General features: G+C 41.5%; 1 protein-coding gene across 2 annotated transcripts in view; it reads left to right on the top strand.

Moving 5' to 3' along the window:
• Nucleotides 1–15,084, top strand: part of EFL1 (elongation factor like GTPase 1) — a 190,388-nt gene that overhangs the window by 161,397 nt on the left and 13,907 nt on the right. For both annotated transcript variants that reach the window (XM_006139255.4, XM_075897120.1), the window contains exon 19: nt 2,342–2,526. In XM_006139255.4, coding sequence (XP_006139317.2) covers nt 2,342–2,526 — 185 coding nt within the window. The remainder of the gene's footprint in view (nt 1–2,341; nt 2,527–15,084) is intronic.

The following is a 15,084-nucleotide window of genomic DNA, read 5'->3' as shown; positions in this document are numbered from 1 at the left end:
CAGTACTTTAACCTATTCGGTAAAACACTGTACTATTCTCTAGCCTACCCTCAGCACATCTTCCAGTGATTCAGATTACCCCAGCTCCCCTCAAGGGCCAGGCTCTGCAGCATCCAGAGGATCTACACACAAGCCCTTCTGGCATCCAATATCCTGACTCCCTCACCCACCCCAAATCTCCATCCAGTGTAGTCCAAAACGAGGTGGAGGGAGGTTTCAGGATTTCTCCCAAAGAACAGTTTTGGTTTTTAGAATCAGATTCTCAGATAATGTCTCTGTGGCACCAGTGACTTCAGCAACAATCGATGCTACTTGAATGAAGTAGCATATAATTGAAAAACCTTTAGTGAGCTGAAAAAAAAATCTCTTCTCACTTTTCTCTCAATTTTCTCTCACTCTTCTCACTGTTTTGGGAAAACAGACTCCAGTAACACTTGGCCAAGACTACAGCTCAACATGTGCCTCTCCACTATGCTTGACAGACTAGTTCCTTTTAATAAATGGTGCTGGTAATATCTGGTGTATGCGTGTTCAAGGTTTCAACTCTGCTATTAAAACAAAAGGAATAAAACAAATATTTTAAAACTAATATTAATATCCTGTAATCTATTTGGAAACTTACTTATTTTAACAGTTCGTTTTTAATAAATTCTGCATGTTACCATGAATATTTCCAGTGACCTTGATAATGATCTTGTGCAATGTGTGTGCATGTCTAAGCTTGTGTTTTAAAGTACAGGTTGAACCTCTGTTAACTGGGACTCCCTGAGCTGGACCACAAATGTTCTAGTACCAGAGAGTCCCAGTGGAAGGCTGGTGGCTGGGCTTCCCACAGCTGGTCTCCCTGCAGCTTGGTTGCCTAGCACCTGCAGCTAGGTACAATCCAGCAGGACTGCCCGGTGCATCCAGGAGTCCAGCGCACCACAGCAGGGCTGCCTGGTGCATCCAAGAGCCCAGTGCACTGCAGTGGTGCTACCCAGCACATCCAGGAGACCAGTGCACTGCAGCGGGGCTGCTAGATGTGGCCTGGAGCCCAGCACACAGGGAGCTGGATTGGAGCTGGGCTGCCTGGTTTAGCAAGGAAGAGGTGGACTGGCAGAGCAGTGGCGGGGGGGGGGGGGGGGTGCAGGGAGCCGGTCAAGAGGCTGGCAGCCGGTCCAGGGCTGGAGGGGCTGGTAGCAGGGGGACTAGATATGACCTCCCCTGGTCCGGCAAAATCCTTCATCTGAGATCAGTCAGGTCCTGAGGGTGCTGGACCCGGGAGGTCCAACCTGTAGTGTACAGTTGTGAGCTGTATAAAAAATACAGCCTTTTACTGTTTCAGAATTCCCTAGATGCTCTCAAGGTTTTCTTAGATTTGAAATTGATTAGCCTATATCAGCAAATCTCATATATGCATTCCACACCGAGTATGTTTGTCTAGAAAATGCTCTGACCTTTTTGTGTCTGATTTCACCATTTAGACCTGAAACACTTCCCCCCCCCCCCCCCCCCAATTTTGTAACTAAAAAGAAAGCAACATATATAGTAACAGTGAAATTCACCTAGATGAAGAGAACCATGTGAGGGGTGCAGTAGGAGGGATAATGTCCTGGCAAGATCATGGGCAAGAATAGAAAATATCATTGGAGGTGATAGGCAAGTGCTATTAGATCTACATTTATTTGAATCTACTGGCCTGCAGATATTGTAGTGAGGCTGGAAAGATTCACTAACCATTGTTCCCATTCATAGGGCTTATCTGTAGGTTAGATTTCACCACCTCACAGGCTCTGCAAGTTCCCCACAGAAAGCCTAATGCTTTGGCCTTGAAGGATTTCATTTCATTTTATAATAATGTAATTTTTACATGTATATATTTGTGTGTGCAGAATGTTGATGCAGTGTGTGAAATAAGTAACAAGGAGTCAGAAGTGAGAGAGAACTTTCTAGAAACAGCAGAGTTGACTCGACAATGGGGATAATTACCAATAAAATGTCTGACATCACACTGATATGTTCTTTTCAGTGTATACACTTTAAATCATTCAAGCTTAATGATTTCTTTACTGCAGTGTGCCTTTGAGAAATATGCATAATATTGTCATAAAATGTACGCAAGTATAGCAACCACTTGGTAGTAGTAATTTTATTAAATATGTGTATATACTGTGGATTTGCATCTCTTGCTAATTAACAAATTTATGTTTTGTATGATTTTAATCCACCTACAATCTTACAGGAAAGTGACCAAGTCATCGAAAATATATCCTGTATACAGTATTTCAATAAATAATTATGTTTGCCTTAAAGCAGAGGATGTGAAAGGCTCAGTAAAGTAATAAGACTTATGCCTTTGCAGGTCGTGTATATGCCGTCTTGTCCAAAAGAGAAGGCCGCGTATTACAAGAGGAGATGAAAGAGGGGACTGACATGTTTATTATTAAGGCAGTGCTGCCAGTAGCAGAAAGCTTTGGGTTTGCTGATGAAATCAGGAAGAGAACAAGTGGCCTGGCCAGTCCGCAGCTGGTGTTCAGCCACTGGGAGGTAAAAGATCTATTCATTCCAGCTGTTTTGGTGATCTATTTCCTGTAGATGTGGCAGAAAAAAAAATAGAGGGAAAGGTTAAGTTTTGGCCAAGTTGTGCCTCTGCTTCATTCTTTTCAAAATAAAGAGGAAACATTAGCTTTTATGCTCTTCAGAAATAAATATTTCTATCCTGTTTAGATAGTTTTAGATGTTTTGAAAAGTAAAAGAAGTGTTTTGGATAACAAAATAATTCTTTCACAACATATTTTTGCTAGAGTTGATATACTGCTGTTTTCATGTGAGTTCTGGTTACTGGCTTCAAATAAATGTTACCATTAAGACAAAATGTGGCAATAAATTCTGTCATATGAGAAATAATTTTCATTGGTCAATAAAATATTCTGTTGTTGATCAGCAAGCTTTTCTGGACAAAACTATAGGTCAGTAGTTATAAAGAAGTAATCAACATAGATTTGGATACTAGAAAGCAGAATAGGTTTGAATAATTCAAAGCCAGGATTGGTGGGCAGTGTTTTCAAGACCCTTTCCAAAGGAAAGGGAAATGGTATCTGTCTTTGGCACTTCAAAAAGAAATGGAGAGGTGAAAGTGATCCCTGTAAATAGGGACTAATGGAAGTGGTGAAACTTTTTTTTAAGAAACGAAATCAGTTCAGAGACATGTGCCACTTTATTCCCATCATACGGATTGTTGATCTTGAAGAAGAGGAAGCAGGGAAGGCTTTCAGTTTCAACTCTGTTTAATAAAAGTGAATAGTAAAAAAGCTCAGAAGACCCATTGAAGTAGCTAAAAACAGGTTCATGAGTAAGAACAGTCAGCCATTCTGCCCTTTCCATTTTAAAATAATGTTCAGGTTCAGTTTAGCTTTTCTGGTCACTTTTAAAAATCAGTTTACAAAGTGAGAAATTCAGACATTGATTTTAAAAAAGTCGGATGTTTATTATCTTCTGCTGAGTTGCTATTTTGTGACTTCACAAATAAGCACTCCCTAGTATACCTGAGATTTATTTCTTGGGGTGATAGTCTCAAATAGGTAGTAGTGTTAGTCTGTAACTAAATATATAACAATGAGGTAATATTATATGACAGTGGGTTGCTAACTATGGCCAGTAGAGCATTCTTTGTCAATGGAATGTTTGCCAATGGTCCAAAGAGAAATGATTGGTCACATGATGCTGGCTTCTCTTCCTTATTTCCAGCTTCTAAATTGTACTAAAAGATGCTTACAAAGACATTCATAATATATTTTATATGAACTATTATCCCCACAGAGGCCGTGTCCAGACTCAGGGGTTTTTTCGGGAAAAGTAGCCTTTTCCCGAAAAAACTTCCCCTGCGTCCAGACTCAAGCCGCGTTCTTTCGAAATTATTTCGAAAGAACGCGGCTTTTCTTTCGATGGCGGTAAACCTCATTTCACGAGGAAGAACGCCTTCTTTCGAAAGTTCCTCTTTCGAAAGAAGGCGTTCTTCAATGTAAAGAGGCCGTCTTCGAAAGAGAGCATCCAGACTCGCTGGGTGCTCTCTTTTGAAAAAGCGGATTTCTCTTTCGAAAGATCCGCCTGCAGTCTAGACGCGATCTTTCGAAAGAGGCTCTTTCGAAAGATGCTTTCGAAAGAGCCTCTTTCAAAAGAAGCCTGCAGTCTAGACATAGCCAGAGATAATATGTGATCACTGAGGGTGGAAAGGAAGAAGAGTCCATGCAGTCTCAACTTGAGAGAGCCACAGTATGAAAGTGTGGGAACACCTAACATAGTACGTTTAGGAGACTACTTTTCTTCTTTCTCAGTGATGATACCACACACCAGTATTACAAAATGTGGTGTGCCAAGTGCTAACTCTCAGCAGTAATATTGTAGGTTTCTCAGCCTCGTCTAGCATTGCACGATTTTTGCTCAGAATACAGGTTATACACTAAACTGTAGAGCAGAAAGAGGAAAGACTGAGAACTTAGTCTTCACGGAAAAGCAAAGAGAAAAGATTTAGGGAAATAACCGGGTAGAAAGAAAACCAAGTTGAAAACATGAAGAGGAAACGCAGAAAATTAATTAGAAAGGGAAAAGGAGACCTTAAAAAACAGTCCAGAAGGAAGGGAGAGAAAATGGACAGAGAACAGGTGAAATTCAGCAAGAGCTTTGGGGGCATAGGGCGTTACATTCAAATTCATTACAAATTAGGCTTTGTCTACACTTCTAAAATTAATATGTAGCCATGGCAGCACTTTCACTTTAAACCACCTTCACCAAAGGACTAGCTAACAGCTCTGGGAGCCTGTTTACCACTAATACTTTAGAGTGCTGTAACTGGCTCCATGGGAGATTCACATCCCTGAGCCAGAAAGTTGAAGCACAGTAAAGTGGCAACGTAGACTTAGCTTTAGAGCTCCAAATTAAAAAAAAAAAAAAAAAAGGAGGGGTAAGAACCACTGTGTTCAGTGTTTCTAAACCTGTTAGGAGGTGGCTTATCTCCAAAGCACCTCAACAACAAAGCTGTCCTGTTTCCACTATTATTACAGAGCAGGTAAATCAATTCAGAGAGTTGGGGAGAATGTTATTTCTAGATTGGAAATTACCAGATAACAAATTTTCCTTCAGAATTTCTTTAGGATTCATAACTGTCATGCTCCCACTAAATAAACCCATTTGTTTCTCAGTAGGATGGAACGGAAACATTCATGTGAGTATATGCACAGAGTTTCTGCCACTGAACCCTAGTTTCAGGAACCAATTGAACAAATTTCCAGTTATAAAAACGTAATTGCTGCTGTTATAAAAATGCGGGCCCCTTTGTTTTGGATAACTACTCACTGGTATCATAGGCGCACTTTGAACTATCTAGCTGTCATGGGCATTTCTAGATTTGATTGAAATGATATCCTGATTTATTTGCCAAGGTAGAAGAAATATGTGGCTAGAGATGGGCGAATAACTGATTTTTGGGTTACTTGGCAGTTCTGAAAACTGGGGGAGGGGAGGAGAGGAATTGGTTTGCATTGAACTGAATCCAAACATCCCAACATTTTTCAGCAAATAAAAAAAGTCCCTCTTGGATCATATGAAACGTGTAATTGTTCCTGGGCATTTTTAAAGGGCTAGATTCATAAAACATCCAGAAGGGAAAAGTGGTGGGCAATGTGGCCTCCACTTGTAACTCTTAGCTCAATGGTTAGGGCACTCATTCAGGCTATGGGAGATGCAGGCTGAGATATCTGCTCTGCTTGATATATAACAGGGATTTGAACTCCTCCCTCCCAAGAAAGCACTGTAACTAACTACTGGGGCATGGAGTATTTCTAGGGCAGGTATCTCTCAATCTGTCCTGTTGAAGATAATTTACACATTCCAATCTGGGCTATGATTAGCTATTATTTTACTGTTTTAATTATTTCAAGGTAAATGTATTTCAAAAGTAAACTTGATTCCACGCAAATTTTTAGAGTAGTGTTAGATAAACATTAGAATAGTCTCCGCAACTTACTGTACTGTTCTAGGAGAAGTTAGAGAAAATAAGGATGAATGTGGGGAATGATAAATCGGAGGTGGGCAATAACCAGGCCATGGGTCAGACATGATTCATCAGGGTTAGCTACTGGCAGGCTGCAAGACGCTTTGTTTACCTGAGCGTCTGTAAGTATGGTTGCTCGTAGCTCCCAGTGATCACAGTTTGCAGTTCTTGGCCAATGGGTGTTGTAAGCAGCCGTACCTGCAGATGCTCAGGTAAACAGAGTATCTGATGGTACATCAGTAATTAGCCCTGACAAACAGCATCTGGCCCGAAGGCCAGTTATTGCCCACCTGTGTGTTTGGTATGATGGATTCATCTTCATCTGAAGTCTTTCAGTCAAGACTATACGTTTTTAAAGTGTATAACTTAAACAGAAGTTATGGGCTTGATACAGAAATTGTGTGTGGTTCTTTGGCCTGTGTTATAGAGGTGATCTGACAAGGTAATATAACAGTCCTTTTGGCCTTAAAATCTATTAATCTGTAATCAGATTCAGCTCCAAATAAATTGTCATCTTGATAGTAATCCTGACAGTGAGAGTAAAATATAAATTAATACATAAATATTTAACTCTGTGAAAAATATTACCCTTCACCATCATCAAAAAAGCTGGGTTTTTTGCAAAACATTGGAGAAATACTGGCAAAACTTCGATTTTTATATAGAGGCTTCTACTTTCATACTTGCTACATAAGGGAGGCATTAATGGTCCATCTCCACAGATCCATTTGTGGACTAGTTCTAGGGTAACCAGATGTCCTGATTTTAAACGGACTGTCCTGGTATTTGTGGCTTTGTCTTAGATAAACATGTATTACTTTCCACCCCTTTCCCAATTTTTCACCATTGCTGTCTGGTCACCCTAAAGCACTTTTATTAGGGATATTTTCTGAAATCTTGAAATATCATGTGTCTCCAAAAATAATGTTAATGTTTACCTCAGTTGACAGATATTCAAAACAGAGGAGGAACAAATCAGTGATTTTTTTTTAAACTTAAGAAAAAAAATCTCTGATATGCCTGGTCAGTTTGTAGAATCATAGAACTGTAAGGAACCTTGAGAGGTCACGAAGTCCAGTCCCTTGCACTCCTGGCAGAACCGAGCACCATCTATCGGGCCATGGTCCTCTAGCTGCTGGGCCACGGCGGCTCCCAGGGCCAGGGCTAGGGCTGGAGTACACTGCTTTTGCCGCAGCTGTTGGGAGAAGCGTATCCTCTGCATCTCTCAGCCAACCAGCACTAGGCAGGTGCAGTGTCTCCTCCTGGCCACAGAGGCACTGTTCTGTGGCTGGGAGGAAACCTTGCACCGCATGACCCCCTCCACCTCCGCTGCACTGCAAAACACTCTTTTGTGGTAGGGAGGAGACCCCACCCTTGCCTGGCACTGGTTGGCTGAGGCGGGGCAGGATACACCTCTTCCCAACAGCTGTGGTGGGAGGGGAGGCACTGGATAGTGTGCCCCAGCCCCACCCCTAGAGCCACAGGCAGCAGCTCATGGCAAGGTGAGGGAGGGCAGGCAAGGCAATGAGGCCTCCAGGGACAGGGCTAGTACTGGAGGGCTCTGGAGGCTAAACTAGTAGTGGAGGGGATTATGGGGGCAGGGCTGGCACTGGGGGGCTCTGGGGACGGGGCTAATATTGAGTGCTGGCACTGGGGGGAGGGTCAGAGGGTTGGTTGCTGTGGGGCTCTGAAAACAGGAGGCTGGTATTGGGATGTCTGGTGGTGTGGGGGGCTCTAAGGGGTAAAGGGCTGGCATTGAGGGCTTTGATGGTGGGAAGCTGGTACTGGGAGGGTTGGGTGAAGGGAACTCTGGGGTCAGTGGCTGGCACTTTGGGCTAGTGGAGGAGTGGGGGGGCACTACGGGTTAGGGCGGGCTCTGCGAGTAGGCTTTTGGCGGCCTGGCAATGTTTTATTTACAAGTCCATAATTTGCTTAATGAATATGCAAATACATGTTACTGGTCTGCCAAACGTTTGTAAATAGGTTTGTTGGTCCTTGGTATCAAAAAAGTTGGGAACCACTGATCTAGACCATCCCGGACAGGTGTTTGTCAAACCTGCTCTTAAAAATCTCCAATGATGGAGATTTCACAACTTCCCTAGACAATTTAGTCCAGTGCTTAACCACCCTGAAAGTCAGGAAGCTTTTCCTAATGTCCAACCTAAATCTCCTTTGCTGCAATTTAAGTCCCATTGCTCCTTGTCCTATCATCAGAGGTCAAGGAGAATATTTTTTCTCCCTCTTCCTTGTAACAATTTTTTAGGTACTTGTAAAATCTTATCATATTCCCTCTTATTCTGTTTTCCAGTCCAAACAAACCCAGTTCTTTCAGTCGTCCCTCATAGGTCATATTTTCTAAACTTTTAATTATTTTAGTTGCTCTTCTTTGGACCTTCTCCTATTTGTCCATCTTTCTTGAAATGTGGCACCCAAAACTGGACATAGAACTCCAGTTGAGGCCTAATCAGCATGGAGTAGAGTGGAAGAATTCCTTATTGTGTCTTGCTTACAACACTCTTGTTAATACATTCCAGAATGATGATTGCCTTTTTTGCAACAGTGTAGTTCAGAACATGCAAATATATGTATGTACTCTTGTCATCATGGAATTTACAAACAAAAGTCCCAGTTCCACCTTTGGATGCAAGTAACATAAACCCCAGACAAATGCATACTTTAGGCATATACTTTATTTTGCACACACAAATGATCTCCTTGATTTCCTGGTGACTACTCCTATGTCAAAGTGCAGTGTCAGGGTCTACCACTACATACTATTATAATTAATACAAATCTGAGGAACTGGGCAGTTCTTCATTCTGGTCTTTAAACACAAGCAACTGTATGCCCTAGTTCAGTTACTGCAGTTTTGTGGTAGGGCAATTCCATAACTAAAGAACACATTTTAAAATTTAACTATCTTGCCAAGTTGGCTTTGAAACCTATACTGGTGAATTGCCAAACAATCTAATCATTTTCTGACAGCCATATAACCTGCCAAGGTTTTATGGTATCTTTTTTTTCCTTTCTTGCTGTGAGAATAGGTCAGCATGTTGCATGAAATAAAAATGATGGAATAAGTAAAGTCCAAGGAGTAGAAAAATATTATTTCTCACTGTTGCTACCACCATCACTGGTGGTTATGGTGTGAAATCCTATAGAAAGTATCCATATGTTAACATAAGATTTGAGGCTGAAAGATGCTACACAAATTTAAATAATTATTCTTTTTAAATAATTTTCATTGCTTTCATTAAATACATTGATTTTTATTTTTAGGTACAAATCCCATAGGCTATTAGATTTAGGTTTCTAACCACTTTTTCAGAGTATTAGTGATCAGTTACCTCAAGTTTTAGTTGTAACCAGAAGGCGCTGCATGATCTATGCAGATATTAACCCCAGTTGACCTTTAGGATAATTTTAGAAATTAAAAACCATATATCGGTCCTCTCTGAAAATATTAAAATGAAAATCCTCCAGCTACAGAATACTCCAGAAAGTCACTTTTGTTCTTAGGTTGGGGGAGGAGTATGTCATAAAAATGTAAACTTTTTCCATAAACTGTTTGGTGGGAGAGTTGCAATCTTTTGAAATCTCCAGCCATTGAAAAAGAATTGAGTATTATGGCTCAAAATACTGCTTTCGTCTGCAGAGGCTCTTGGAAGTTGGTTCTAGAATTGAAATAAATGGTCTTTGCTATCCAGTTTCTAACTTTTGTCAATGTTTTCAATTGTATTCTGTCAAACCTATGTAATTTCCAATTGTGCTTTTGATGGAAAATAGTTTGAGTAGATAGCAGAAATAAAATTATATACATTTTCCAAGGTAATCACTGAAGTCAGCAATCTGTTTGTACAATTTCTTCCTTCAGATACCTATATGAAAGTAATGCAATAGATTTGAAAAACAAATGTTGTATAGTATGTAATTCTTTGGTTCATAACTTGTATAGTGCACGTTCTGGCACAGAGACATCTCTTTGCTTCATGTCTCTTTGGTGAGGAGACAGGTAGGTATTCTTTGCCGGCTGTATGATTTAAACTATTTACCTTTCCCTTTCTGGTTCATTTACCACTGCAGAGGGGCATCTGAGGAAATGAAATTCTCCGGTAGCCTCCTAGTTCCTGTGGCAAGGCTCTGGAATATTTCTCATGGTCTCTATATTTCTCCTGGAACAGTTCGTGTCAGAGTTTCCTGCCCTACTCTCCACAGCTGTTTGCAGACTTTTATGAGCCAGACCCAAAGGGGAATCTTTCTTTCTATGTGATACTTTCTTAGAGCTCTCAGTCCTTGCTCTTTGTCTTTGATCCTCTGCCAGAAACCCTGTCTCTGATCTGCTGACCAGACACCTCAATTTTAGTCTATTAAGAACACGGCATTTATATTTTATAGTGATGGGTACTATTTAAAAGACAAAGATCTCTCTCCCCTCCTTAGTTTCCTGAATTGGAAGTTCACTGTCTGGCATCTGATGGAGACATATCCTACAGTGTCTCAGTGATGGATATTGTTTCTGCCTTATCCACATCTGAAACCACCACTTATCAGTCCAAGAGTGGTTCTGCATGGCTGCTATTGCCTAGCCATACAGGTAAATTAGTAGGTCATAGTCCTTCTTTGTGTCAGCAATTTATGGATATTCTCCATGTGTCAGAGGAAAAACCTCAATCATTAAAATGAGGAGCAGGGGGGCAGAGGATGTAGGGACTACAAGACCTGAGTGAGGACACTTGGCTAAGAGGTTACATGCTGCATGTAAAAGTTAGTGATGTATTTTTTCTGACTTCTGAGTTTTTCTCTTACTTCTCTTAAAAAAGAGCAGAATATATTCATTTAAGCATTTTTAATTTTAAACATAATGGTCAGCTATCAGCTTGACATTGCCCATCTTCAAGTTTGATATAGACACAGTCAGTGTTCCCTGTGAGATGAGTGCTTGGGCAACCACCCTGGGGAGATTCAAATGCTGCCCTGCTGATTAGCAGAGCACACACAGCCAACTGGTGGTGCACATCCCCACATGCCTCAGTGCATATGACAACATTTATTCTGCACATGGATGGAAAAACAGAGGGGACATTGGATACAGTTAATTTACAACTTGTCTCCTAAGAAACATGCATACTGTTTCTCATGAATACAAAGCTCCTAATTTCACATAGTGGGTCTTGTGCTTCTGGGTAGTAGTACACTGAGTATTATCTTTCTCCCTCTAGCCTTTGGATTTCTGGGGCCCGAAGAGGCTGTTTCCTAGGAAATGCTCTCTCTGCCCCTCGCCTCTGTACCTACACTGTTCCTTACTGGTACTTGACAGCATCTCTTCAGTTCCTGCTCTCCAGTAGCACATCTTCCTCCCACCACTCAGCACACCACTAAATTGACAAAAGGGGATTTGATTGGCTCCAGATTTGGTCCTTGATAGGTTTGATTGAGAAACCTGGAACCAAACTTTTTTTTACTTGTTCTAGTATGTTTTTGATTGACTTCAGGTGTCTTAATTAACCTGGAGTAGACTTTGATTACTACAGAAACAGGGACTTGTTTAACCTGCACTAAGCTACCTGCTTTCTGTTACTTTCTTGTAGCCATCTTGGCCTGACTCCATCGCAATATATGTTCTCAAGCAAATGCCTTTTAAATTGTTTTCCATGCTTTGTGCTGGTCCAAAGTTATTTTTGGAAAGAAAAGTCCATTCTTTTTTTGAGTTGTGCATGAAGAGGTAATATTTTCCAAATATGTTCTGATTGGGTTGTTTGTCCCTGTATATCTTAATAAAATTGCTGACAATAAAAGAAGTCAGGTTTGAAGTTTCTATAGTCCTCATCAGACTAAAACAAAAATGAATCCACAATTGAAGAAAATTGGTTTCAGCAGCTTTAAAATTGTATATCTTTAACCTTAGTAGTTCTTTATGTTCTCATTAAACTATTTCTGTTTTGGCTTTGAAGGATCTCCTTAGTTAAAGGTGCACTACAGTTTCGGACTTTTTAAAAGGGAAGGAACTCCAAACAGAATTATTTGATCCAAAAAGCTAGTGTTAATGCAGTTTTAAGGATGAAAAATATAGCACTCAAGTCATATAGAATCCAAAGGTTAAAGTTTACTGTAATATTAATTCAAACTTTTTTGGCTGGGAATAAAACTGGATAACTGCTGCCAAATAATAACTGCCCTAGTGTATGAATTAGATATATCATTGTTTTTAGGGCCATTCATCAAATACCATGTTGAGGAAAGTGGAACATAAATAGAATAAAGTAAAATTTGTGTTTGTATGCCACTGAGACAAAAGAAATATTTTCATTACTATTGGAGATTTTTCCATTCCAAATTTACTCTATGCTCAGAGTGAGGAAACAAGAATAAAACACTGCACTATATTCTGGCTACAAATGTGGAGGAACTGACTCCACCTCTTTGCCACTTATCCTAATCCCCAACCAGATGTTTTGTGCAAGACCCCAGAATCCAAGATCTTTAATGACTGTGATCAAGTAGTCATTCATCTTTTCCTTGAATTCCTTTCAGAGAGTAGTATGCTTCAGCATCTTAAGGGCTAAGCTTTGTGATAAGAACATAAGAACAGCCATACTGGGTCAGACCAAAGGTCCATCTAGCTCAGTAGCCTGTCTGCCGACAGTGGCCAGCACCCGGTGCCCCAGAGAGGGTGGACCAAAGACAATGATCAAGCGATTTGTCTCCTGCCATCCCTCTCCAGCCTCTGACAAACAGAGGCCAGGGACACCATTTCTATCCCATGACTAATAGCCTTTTATGGACCTAACCTTCATGAAATTATCTAGCTTCTCTTTAAACTCTGCTATAGTCCTAGCCTTCACAGCCTCCTCTGGCAAGGAGTTCCACAGGTTGACTACACGCTGTGTGAAAAAGAACTTTCTTTTATTAGTTTTAAACCTGCTACCCATTAATTTCATTTGGTGTCCTCTAGTTCTTCTGTTATGGGAACTAATAAATAACTTTTCTTTATCTGCCCTCTCATTCATATGTGATGATGAAATATGTTCTGTTTTCTGCTATAGGTTGATCCTCTCTAGTCTGGAACCCTCAGTACTTGACCGGTTCCGAACAATACAGTTTTCTGGACCACAGGAAGTCAATATTGTCTAGCAGCATTACCAATACTTCCACTGCTTACTGTGGTGTTAGAGGACATTTAGGGGTAAATTAGAGCTAAAAAACAGCACAGAACACTAAAAGCTAGGGCTGGTGGCTGTAAACAAACTTTAAGGCACTGCAGGACAGTTGGCCACACCTATGAAAAGTGGATATCCGGCTAACTAAATTCTGGACAAGAGAGTTCTGGATTAGAAAGGTTCAACCTGTGTTGAGTTTAATAGCATTTATCTTTTCCTTTCATCCCCATCTAACACCTGTTATTACAGACTGAGGCTATGTCTAGACTGCAAGCCTCTTTCGAAAGAGGCTCTTTCGAAAGATACTTTCGAAAGAGCCGCTTTCGAAAGAGCGCGTCTAGACTGCATGCGGAATTTCGAAAAAGCAAGCCGCTTTTTCGAAAGAAAGCACCCAGTGAGTCTGGATGCTCTCTTTCTAAAAAGCCTGTTTGCTGTCAAGAACGCCTTCTTTCGAAAGAGCACTTTCGAAAGAAGGTGTTCTTCCTTGTGGAATTAGGTTTACCACCGTCGAAAGAAAAGCCGCATTCTTTCGATTTAATTTCGAAAGAACTTGGCTGCAGTCTAGACGCAGGTGAAGTTTTTTCGAAAAAAGGCTACTTTTTTCGAAAAACCCCGAGTCTGGACACAGCCTAATAGACTAAGATCAGAAGAGGCCATCATGATCATCTGGTAACGTGCACATTGCAGGCCACAGAACCTCACCCATGCTCTCCTCTAATAGACCCTTGAACTCTGGCTAAGCTAATGAAGTCTTCAAATTGTGGCTTAAAGACTTCAAGTTACATATCATTCACCTTTTCCCCCAATTTAAACCCTAGAGTTTCTGAGGATCTGGGGGAAAATTCCTTCGTGCGCCCAAATTAGGGATGTAAAAGGTTAACTGGTTACATAGCCTTACCAGCATGTTTACTCGGAAACCAGTTAACAAGAGTGCTAGGCCAGGTGGGAGCAGCCCTCTGTCCATCATGGCCCAGCTGGCAGGAGTTTGTCCACGGTGGGCTTGGCAGGGCTTGAGCAGCCCCACCCATAGAGGGCCAGGTTGGAGGACTGCAAGGGCCCCGTGAGTATTTATATCCCCATCCCAAATTATGGTGGTCAATTGCATGTGTGCAAGAGCCACCAGCCATACCTCTGGGAAAGAATTCTCTATAATAACTCAGAGCCCTCCCCATCTACCAGACGAGACTAGTGAGAGGGAACCCAGAGGGACACCAGCCACATGACACACACACCCTGGGCTGGGCCAAACGCCCTCTGACCCAGAACCAACATCTCCTTGTCCCTGTTTCACCCCTTTCTGCCCTCTCTCTGCCCCTGTTCCACCCTTGGCCTGCCTCTTCTCTGCTCCTGGTTCACCTTCCTGGTTCAGCCGAAGCAGCCCGGGAAATAGCCAGTAAGTGCAAAGGGGGTGTGGATCCTGGCTGCTGGCCCTCTGGCCCCACTAGTCCCTCCCTGCCCACACCTTTAGGGCTCGTAACCTCTCGTGCCACCCCACACTTCTCCCTCCCATCTAGTATCCCATCACTGACAGTTGGAGAGATTTTCTGTTAATGTTGGTTTCGGTCATAATTAGATTAGCTGTTTCCAATAGAAATTTCATTCTTAAAGTTTCAAAAATGACAGTGTGCATTCGATGTCCCAATAATCTCAATTTTGATGTAGGGGAGAGTGGGGGGGTTGGTAACTCTGGAATCATTCACAGAAGTTAGGGATCGGAAAAGATCCGTGAGCTCATCCTATCCATTTCCCTGCAAATGTAGAATTGTTCTTTTCAGTACGTTTTCTAGGACTGTGTCCAGTCCAGTCTTTATTTCCAGTCTGTAGTCCGTGAGGGATTTGATAACACCTGGGTTCTCCCTACATAATCATAGCTAGGAATGTTATTCTGTGTATCAGAGA

The sequence above is a fragment of the Pelodiscus sinensis genome, chromosome 14 (genome assembly GCF_049634645.1).
Source record: "Pelodiscus sinensis isolate JC-2024 chromosome 14, ASM4963464v1, whole genome shotgun sequence".
Taxonomy (NCBI): domain Eukaryota; kingdom Metazoa; phylum Chordata; order Testudines; family Trionychidae; genus Pelodiscus; species Pelodiscus sinensis.
Note: the sequence above shows the minus strand (reverse complement) of the source record. Positions and strands in the feature narration are given on the sequence as shown.